Genomic DNA, 10761 nt, shown 5'->3' on the forward strand with positions numbered 1-10761 from the left:
TTATTAACAACCACACGTAAAACAAAAGCAAACTAAAAGGACAGCTAGATCAGGAGTGGAAACATAGAAATGAAGATCTCAAGGAGGGTTAGCAACAGGGGAGTGGGAAGAGGAGAAGGGGGGAGAAGGTATAGAAAATAAGTAGCATAGACAGTAGATAGAAAATAGATGGAGGAGCAAGAATAGCATGGGCAATATAGAATCTAAAGGAATTGAGACACATGGTCATAAACTAAAGGGGGGGTAATGGTGGGGATGGGGGGTAGGGTGGAGGGGAATGAAAGGGGAAATAGAACAACTGTAACAGCATAATCAATAAAAAAATTGGGGAGAAAGAACCATTAGGCTAAACCTAAAAAAAAAAAAAAAAAAAAAAAAAGAAATCTATACCACAGTTGTGAAAAATTTGAATTCCAATAGTAACAACAGAATCATACATACTTTTTTTTCCTAGAAAAAAAGTAGACTGGTGACAAGGGAAAGGAAATCAGATTTAATGTCTGACTTTGTATCTCAATATTTAAATGCCAAAAGACACACTGCTAAGCATCAGAATTTTTTTAAAGATTTTATTTATTTATTTTTAGACAGAGGGGAAGGGAGAAAGAAAGACAGACAGAAACATCATTGTGTGGTTGCCTCTCGCATGGCCCCCACTGGGGACCTGGCCTGCAACCCAGGCATGTGCCCTGACTGGGAATCTAAGCATCAGAATTTAAAGGAGAGATTTAGCCTTTCCAACTACATTTGAAAATTTCAGGACTTGGTAGTTTTTAGGCATGAAATGTCTCAAATAGTATATGATTTATATATTCCATATATTCTTGAACAACTTACTTAAGGAAGTATTTTAACCTGAGAAAAAATTTACAAAAAACTGAACAGAATCATGTCACTGGCACTATATTTCCTAGCTTTCTAAAACAGCTTTAAAACAACTGCTTTGGATATCCGATTTATGATACAGCTGAAAAATCCTAATTAAAGCAAATTGAGTCACAGTATATTAAGAGTAACATATGATCAAAAAAGGTTTATTCTGAGCCCTGGCTGGTGTAGCTCAGTGGATTGAGCATGGACCTGTGAACCAAAGGATCACGGTTAGATTCCCAGTCAGGGCACATGCCTGGGTTGCAGGCCAGTTCCCAGCAGGGGACCCACGAGATGTTTCTCTCCCTCTCTCCTTCCCTTCCCTTCTCTAAAGATAAATAAAATCTTTAAAAAAATTTTTTTAAAAAAGGTTTATTCTGTAACTAAGGATGGCTTCACATTAGGAAAGTGATTATATTAATAAAGGGGAGTAAAAACAAAAACCAAAACATGTTATCTTAAGATTTCAAAAAAGAACAAATTATATAAAAGAAAAAGGGTTTAAAATGGTATTTAAAAAAAATATTAAAATGGCTTAAACACACTTATCATCAGACACCATCAGCACACCAGAAGCTCACTCAAGGCAAAGAAACACAGTTTCCACTATCACTCAACACTGTTCCAAAGAGTCTAGCATACACACACACACACACACACACACACACGGAAAAGGTGTAAAGGCTAGAAAGGATGAGGCAAAAAAACTTAATATCTGCAGATTCGATGCTTGCAAACTCAATCAGATAACAATCTCATTTACAATAAAACTGTAAAATACATATGAAGACTATGAAGAAGTATACAAGACCCACATTAAATTAAAAGCAAAACCAAAAAACTATGAAAACTATGTACTAATGCACAGTGGACCTGGATAATGAAGAGATAATGACTTAAAGTTTATTTTTCCCTCAAACTATACCTTGAATGCAACTCAAGTCAATATCCTGAGCAGAGTTTATTATTGGAACTTGACAAACTGCAAAATCATCTAGAATAACTGAGAAAAATAAAGAAAATTTTAAAAAGAGTAAGCCTTGCTCTACCTGACTTTGCAATAGATGTGAAATGCAGCGTTTAAACATAATACTGGCAAATAAATGAGTACAAGACCAACAGAGTTCAAGTGAATCTATGAGTAAATGTAATGTATGAAAAAGTGGCATCTAAAATTTTTTTAAAATTGGCCATTCATCTGAAAATATTCTACTCCATACAAAAACATTCCATGGGAATAAAAGCAAGGATGGCCAAGGCTACAGCTCACTAATTTAAAGCACTATACTAAGAGTGTAAATTCGTAACTGCACTCAGCAAAAAAGCAAGCCAGTATCTGACTCGTCTATTATGCTTACAGAAGGAAGAGTGACAATGTCATTTAACTACAAACCCTAAATTACATCTTTAATATAAAAAATATAACCATTGAGCTCTGACTGGTGTGGCTCAGTTGGTTGGGCATCATCACACAAAGTGAAAGGTCGCTGATTCAATTCTGTCAGGGCACATGCCTGGGTTGCAGTTTGGTTCCCAGCTGGGGTGCATACAGGAGGCAACAGATCTGTGTTTCTCTCTCACATCAATGTGTCTCTCCCTCTCTCTCTCCCTCCCTTCCCCTCTCTAAAAAGAAATAAAAATATATATTAAAAAAAACCTTAAGCCCTGGCTGCTGTGGTTCAGTGGATTGACTGCTGGCCTACAAACCAAAAAAAGTTGCCGGTTTGATTCCCAATCAGGGCACATGCCTGGGTTACAGGCCAGGTTCATGAAAGGAAGCCACACACTGATGCTTCTTTTCCTCCCTCCCTTCCCCCCCTTTCTAAATATAAATAAATAAAATCTATTTTTAAAAACCTTAAAATATATATATGTATGTATCCATCCAGGCACTGGGGGAAAAACGCATGGTAATTTTTTATAAGCTCAAGGTGAAAAAAACCTTTCCTAGTATACCAGTTAAAAACCTTAAAAATAAAATTGGTAGATTTGACTACATAAAATGAAAAACATTTTGTGTAACAAAAGATTTATCAGGAACATGGCCAAAGATTAGTAACTTTAATAGTAAGAGGAACATGCCAAGAACTTTTACAAATCAAAAAGACTTCATTAAATTCAGTAAATACCTCTTCACAATTAATTGCAACAATTCTATAATTTCGCATCTGAGAAATGGTTCTGAGAAAAAATTCAAAGAGATGTGTGTATGGGGCTGTTACAGGATGTGCAACTATTTTTGTTTACAAGGGGAAAACCAAAGGTCTATCAATGAGGTATATGTTAAATTATTGCATTTGCATATAAAGGCACATTGCTGGGTCATTTCAAAAAGATGAAGCAGAGTTGTGCATGTGGAGATATGGAACTATGCTGTGATAAACTATTAATGGGTGCTTTTCTTTGAGGAGATTTCTGAGGAGATGGAATTACAAAGTTTCACCTTGGCTATACTGTTTTTATAATATGCATGTACTACATTGTCAAAAGAGGGGGAGGGAGTACCTCTAACCCCAAACCAAAAGCTTATAAACAATTACAAGACAAGAAATGTCTTGACAATGGCTAATTTCTTACTGATTCAGGAAAATTATGCCATATATTACAAAAATATTTACTCTTTTAATGAGAAAAATCCATTTCCATACTTACATTAGCTGGTTGCTCTCAACAGGAACATCGGTATCTTCACTGAGTTCCAATCTATTACGCCTGTAGGTCGAACCAACACTCAATCCATGAATTAATAATAATGAGGCAGAAAGAATTTTCCTCCTCACATTGCCAAGGGAACCTCTCAGCCACAATTCAAACACAGGTTGTGTTTTTAAAACATCTCCCAACTACTGGGAGATTAAGTCCATTTGAATAACCTTTGTCACAGACTGGAGACAGCTAGGGCTAGTTATCTCCTCAAAAACAAAAATAAAAAAACAAACAAAAAAAGTTCATTTAAATATGAACTTTAGAGTCAAAAAGATTATTTTTTTAAAAATCCATCTTCCATAGCCGAACAATATAATTAAAAAAAAAAAAGAGAGAAAAATTAAAAAAAAAAAAAAAAAAAAAAAAGTAAAAAAGAAACACACCAAAATTCAATAAGATCCAATTTCTGGTCTTCAAGATTTCTTCACCTATTAAGAAAAAAACAGAAATCTTCCCCCATCTTTATTATCTGTATAAATAAAAGCATACTTGTATGTAAAAATATAAAGTGTTTTATGTACATGACATACATATATACTAACTGGCTTATACACACACACACACACACACACACAAATGTGTAGAAATAAAACATTTGGTTAAGTTTTCCCTTTTAAAATACACTACAAAAGACTTTAGATATGGGTTCATTATAAAAGTAGTGAACTTACACTTTTACCAAAGTATTACAAAGCATATTAATATGTTACACGAAATTTTGCCCAGCCCACAAAATAAAGATGAAGGGAAATCCTTACACATATATCAATGTGTATAAATACGGATGTATGTATACCATTATCATCTTTTTCATCTTCAGGGAGTGTTTAACCAAAAAAGATAGAAACGTATAGTTACAGAGTAACTACAGAGTGGTGCAGCAAGCTGTAGAAGGCAGAGCAGCATTATAGCCATACTGAACTGGCACTGTCAAAACACAGAAAGCTTCTATTAAGGGAAGATTTTTTTTTCTGTTACAGTAACACCAGTGTCAACCGGCATGAAATTCAATATTGGCCCTGCAAAGGCTTGCATATGCAGCCTAGTTTCAAATTCTTTACTACTGATGGCTACGGCTAAAGACATTGTAATTAATTATCCATTTACTCCAGTTAGTAAAAGGGTAAACTTCTGAAGTTGAAATTTCATTCCACAATGGTACATTTACCATTAAAAAAAAAAACAAAAAACAATTTGATACATAGAAATGATTCTAAATTTTGAAACCAGCCCAGTAACAAAGCAATTTTGATGCTCATGTAATAGATACTACATTACTTCTAGGCTAAATCTTGCCAAATACTATCCAAGACAAAACTAAAATCAAAACTTAAAAAAAGTGGACACCTTTTACTCACACTTAATACTAGTCAATTTTCCAGGAAATTTTTGGGCAGGGAATATCCCCAAATCTAAAATGAAAAAAAGGAAAAATTGGGATCTTACATTAGTTATTCAGTCTGAAACTTTTAATAGACTTTTATTAAAAGTCATCATTTTCTGGCCTCCCACTCAATCACAGAAACATACTTTTGGAGTGGAAAGGGACCTTAAAAATCACTGAGATCAATTCTCTCATTTTACCAGTGAGGAAATTATTCCTACCACATGAAAATACTGTTTAATTTTAGAGTTAATAGAGGTCAAAACAACTTCACAGTTAAGAATACTATTTTACGGATAATTCAGTATATTTTTTAAAGCATTTAAGATCACTTAATAATCAGAAAAACATTCTTTGAAAAATGGACACTAGGTTTGTAAAAGTATGCTCATGGATGGGACTTTTAACTTCCATTCGATCTTTTTCAATTTTGTGAACTTTTTACTATGTCATTTACCTCATAATTAGGCAAAGTACCTATAGTATCTGTTTTTACACTGTTTTATAAAGAATAAAAAGGTAATTCAGAGATTAAAAGTAATTTTGCTGTTTTCTAATGTTTCTCTTTTATTTACATAGATTCAATCCTATAAATGGTAACTCAATTAGTTGAAATTATTAAGCTGACCAGTATGAGGAGGCAATTAGAAATTTCCAAATGTAAAACAATTCTGTGAGTTTTGTTTTTGCCAAGCTGTAAGGACAAATAGGACTTTTAATGAAATAGAAAAATGGGGGCGGGGGGGACGGAATGTCGGCTTAGTATGCTTCCCCCCCCCCCTCCAATATCATTGGTATCGGAGCAATTGAACTTTCCATGTTGGGAGAAAATTTTTAGCTAAAACCAATTAATTATTAGTTCAGTTTACCAGTCAGAAATAGCCTGAGGACTTTCAATGCTGCACTATATTTTTTAATTAAAGAATCGTTTTCTCACATGGTAAAAACAAAATTTCAAGTGACAGATTTCAAGTGACACATTGAGTTAGTACTATGAAATCATTAAAGCTAATCTTCACTTTGTCAATATTACCTCTAAGGAAGTTTCAGCCCTTTTTGTATTTTCATGTTTCCCCAGATTCATGTATAAAGAATATTAATTAGTTAACTATATGTAACTATACAATTAGAATATAGTAACAGAGCAAGAAGTTGCCCATTTTAAATGGAGAAAGGAAAAAGAAATTAAGATATTTCTTTTTCATTGCTTTGAACAACTTCATTCCCAGCATCCCAGCTCAGAACCAATGTAGAATAATCATATTTAACATTTTTCAAGTTCATTTTCAGAAACATCAGCTGTTCTACATTGTCAAAGTCCAGACTCATGATCTGTTTTGGATGAAAGTGGCTATTTGCAGTAAAGATACATTCAGATTGCCAACTACACATAGGGCAACTTAGATACTGAATGGCAACTTGGGTCAAAGCTGGCCATATGTTCACCTTCCTCTGCCAGTAAATCAAAGGGTCATCACCTCCTGAGATCTCTGAATACTTCTCTTTGAAGTATTCATCCACTACTGCTACAGCAGAAGGAAACATGAAACTTTTGCCTCCAACACTAACATTATCTGCAGCTGAGCTATCAATGGACCCTGAACTGGAGGTGCCTTCTCTTGTAGATAAAGTAAATGAATCAGTTTCTACTATAGCTGAGGGACCAGAAGCTTCTGAAGTTGGAATATGGCAGACCTCTGGTGAAGATTCCATATAATTACAAACTTCTTCTGCAAGGATCTGCTTATAAGTTTCTAAATTAGCACCTTGAGGAAAAAAGTCTTCCAAGCTATTTTTAAAGCACGGATCTAACAAAGCAGCCAAGATACAGGGCTTAGATTTGAGCATGGCACTTAGTAGGGCATCAGTTTCAAGTTTCAGAGATAAACTGTCCACCAGATTGAGGGCCTGTGTAATACCTCTGACTTGAAAATCTTCTCTGAGTTTCTGCAAGGAAAGGAGAAGATGATGGATTAGGGGTAGCACCTGATTCAATCCTGTGGTCTTTACACTCACTTTCTGCGTGGCCTCTTCAAACGGTTTAAGAATATCACAAACATAAGTCATTAGAGTCCACTGAAGAGAGGTTAGTACAACACCACTGGCTCTACCAAGACTATGGTGAACTGAGTAACAATGTTCCAAGAGCCATTTTAACATATGAAAGGTAGAAATCCAATGGCCAGTTTCATCCTGCTTCAAGTTCTTCCATGGCAGTTGACGATCATTTTGGAACTCTTGCAGTATCTGACGAGCCTTGACTGAATGACTAAAATGATGACAGGTTTTCCTAGCTGCCACTAACATATTTTCAATGCTTTTGTGCTCACAGAAAAAATCCTGAATGATTATATTTAAACAATGCAGGAAGCATGGTACATGGGTAAAACCACCTTCTTTGATTGCATGTACCACATTAGAGGAATTGTCAGAAACAATGAAGCTGGGAATGAGGAAATTAGGAGAAAGCCAAAGACCAATCTGGTCATTTAATTCTTGTAAAATGTTGGTTACCAAACAGTCTTTGGCCAAACCTGTTACACAAAGCACTGCCCATTTCCTAAAACTGGGGATCCAGCCATTATTGGAAGAAGGTGCTGTGTCCAAGGAGACCCAGTGTACAGTCACAATAAAATAGTCAGTGGATGGGTCATGGGTCCATATATCCACAGTTAAGTGGATCTTTTGGCTTTGAACATTCTCCAAAGTTAAAAAAATTTTTTCTCTGACCGAATCATATAATTGAGGTACAGCCTTAGTGAAGAAGTAAGTCTCAGATGGCAACCTATAGTCAGGGGCCACAATATGCATGAACTTCTGAAAGGCTGGGGTTGAGAAGTAGTTGTAAGGATGCATATCCTCCACAATCATTTGAATAATCGCCTGACTTATGTGACTGGAGACTGACTTTTCACAGTATATTGTTTCTCCTTCCTGGGCATGCATCAGAACATTTTGCTCTGTAACTGGAATAGGACTTTCAGATCTCCTATTTTCTACCTCCAACACAGGAGGTTCATCTGAATCAGATGAACCACTAAGGTCTTCAGCTGTTAAGTCTTGGCTGCCTGTAGACTTCTCTCCATGCAAAGTATCGCTCAAGGGATTTCTTTCAGTCTCAGCCTCATCTAATCCATTTCCAACTGCACCACTGTCTTTATTGGCAACAGCCCAGTGGATGGGATGTGTGGCCTGTAGATGTCGTTGAAGTGTTGAAGTTCCTAGGTGAGAACCTGGCCTGCCCCGGCTCACACTTCTTTTACATATGTTACACACAGCTCTTGAGATGTGCTGAGGATCAGTATAAAAAAAATTCCAAACTGCAGATGTCTTGGCTCTTGTTCCAGGAATTAAGGCATGCTTGACAATGTTACTTTTGATGAGAAATCTCCCCCTTTCTGCCCTCAGGGCATCAGATACTGATTTATCATGTTTTTTACCCACTCTATTATCATCTAATGGATCAGTAGGAATATATTCGAAGCTTCCACTGCTTCCAGCAGAAGAGGGAGATAAAGGTACATCTAAAGTGAAATCCTCCTCCCCACTAGTGACTCCAAATTTGTTGGCCCTGGTCCAGTGAGGTGAATGCCTTGCCTGCAGATGTCGCTGAAGAGTAGATGTCCCAAGATGACTGCCTGGTTTACCCCTGCTAACACTTTTTTCACAGAGGTTACAAATAGCCCGCCAGGTGTACTGGGGATCAACGTGAAAGAAGTGCCACACAATGGAGGTCTTGGCTCTAGTACTAGGTAAGTAGATCTGTTTTTCTATATTGCTCTCAAAAAGACGTTCTTCATCCTGCTCAGGGGCACTGGAAGCTAACAAAGCAGGGGCATCTGCAACAGGCCTCCCAGATCCCAAATCCTTACTAAACTTTTTCACAAGGATCAATTTCTTTCGTCGCCTTTTCCCCTTTAATCGCAAACCCTTCTTTCTTTTCTTTTTAGCGGGCAATTTTGCCTCTTTATCCATTCCTTCTGCCACCATCTTTCTCTCTACCATATCTTCTTTATCTGTATTAGAGTTAATAGGAACACAGCCCAGAATCCCAGCACCACTAAAAGTGCTGCATCTTCTGCCAGGAGAGAGTGAGGAAACTGGTACACTTAGGGTACATATACTCATTCTCTTTATGTCCCCAAAATTTGTACCAGAATCTGTTAGCAGGTTTATTACTCAAGCAAAAATACAGCTGTTCCTCTCTACTTGCATTACCTAGTCTCCAATTTCTATGGGGAATCAAATTCCCTTTGGACCAATGACTTCCAAGCCAGGTTATTTTTGGAGGAAAAGTGACAGCAATACAGAACATTCCCAAAATCTTTCTCTGAGGGTTTTAAGATCCCTTCCAACTTTCTGAGTTCTGAATTCAAATCGTCCAATCTCCTCATGTTACAGAAAAAAGAACTGAGGCCCATTTTCCCAGAGTCATAAAGTTGCTCAATACCAGCTAGATGCCAGGTTTTCCAAATTCCTCGCTCATGTTCTTTCTGCCTCATCAAGAACTATATCTTCTTGAAATGCCTTCAGCTTTTAAAATACGTATTTCATGATGTTTCACAATAGCAACATCAATTTCCAATAATTCTGAAATTAACATTCAGGACATTTCATTTAAACAAAAACATAGTGCATCATTTCAACATCGATCATTTAGGACTGTGAATTGTCAATATAACCCAAAAAGTCAATTCTGGACTGCTAAATCGGACTCCACATACTGGTCATTAACAACAAATTCTAATTAACCCCTCTCAGCTCTAACTAAAAGTAACAGTTTTTAAAAATGTGGGTGGCTAAAGAAGTGCTTTATATGAGTAAAATTAAAATCAAGGTCACAAGACGCTTTTAATTTACTGTTTGTATCGAGAATTAATCCAAGTTTAGTTTTCAGACATTTTTAGCCTGTAAATAAATGAGTAGTAACTCATAAGTTGGACTGTATATGAACAGCAAAAACTGAAATGAGCTTTAAACCACTTCCATTCCTTCTCAGTTAATCCTTCCCCTTTCCCCAATACCTACATTCATTTACCCTAAAAAGCAACGCTAGTTCACTATTTCCACAGCCTCTCAAAGTCCAGAACCAAGGCCTGGAAGATGTCAATGACATGGGCCTTCCTCATAGGAATCCGCACCGATTACGGGAGTTTAGGGGGTGTTCTTCATTACGGTTTCATCAGTCCCACAACGAGCACAGAAGTGTCCCTGTTGCTCTTGACTCCGATGCTGAGGGCTGGGGGTGGGAGTATAATTAAGGTAGGGAAGGGGTGTAGGATACCAGAATAAGGTAGGTAACTTTCTGCATGTGGAGTATGAGAAAACCTCCAAAGTAGGGGGACCCTGGAGAGGAATGAGAGTATGTAAATTCAGCTCCCGGCACTCACGTTAATTTAAGCAGTGGGGGTTCACTAAACTAGGGAAACTATGGCCCCGAAGAAAGCGATCTGGTGTCAGTTCCGGCTCCGGGAGTTGAGGAGCAAATCGGCTGGCAGTGGCTGCTCTGGGTTCCTAGTTTCGCCAACACCGGATACGGGGGAGGGGAGGAAGGTTGGCCGGGAAGGGAGCAGGCGCGGTGGGGGTGGGGGGAGGTGGGATGTGGTGGAGGTGGGGTGGACGGGAACGCTGGGCCACCGGGGTTTCCCGCCCGCCCCGAAGAGGGCAGCGGCCAGAGTGGGGGGAGGGTAAGAGAAGGGCTGTCGTTACGGCGGGGGCGAAGGACCCGCTGTGACTTCCCGGGCTAGGCAGCGACCCAGGGGCGAGGGGAGGCCGCAGCCACTCCCCTCGCCCACTCTCCA

The 10761-nt window shown here is 37.8% G+C and overlaps 1 protein-coding gene across 1 annotated transcript; it reads right to left on the reverse strand.

Annotated features, from left to right (window-relative positions):
- Window positions 1–4982: 4982 nt before the first annotated feature.
- On the reverse strand, window positions 4983–10351 carry ZBED6 (zinc finger BED-type containing 6). The gene has a single exon (XM_037153198.2). The coding sequence runs from the start codon at window positions 9086–9088 to the stop codon at window positions 6146–6148; it is 2943 nt and encodes a 980-aa protein (XP_037009093.1). The 5' UTR covers window positions 9089–10351; the 3' UTR covers window positions 4983–6145.
- Window positions 10352–10761: the final 410 nt, after the last annotated feature.

Source organism: Artibeus jamaicensis, unplaced genomic scaffold (assembly GCF_021234435.1).
Source record: "Artibeus jamaicensis isolate MK-2021 breed Jamaican fruit bat unplaced genomic scaffold, CSHL_Jam_final contig_475, whole genome shotgun sequence".
NCBI lineage: Eukaryota > Metazoa > Chordata > Mammalia > Chiroptera > Phyllostomidae > Artibeus > Artibeus jamaicensis.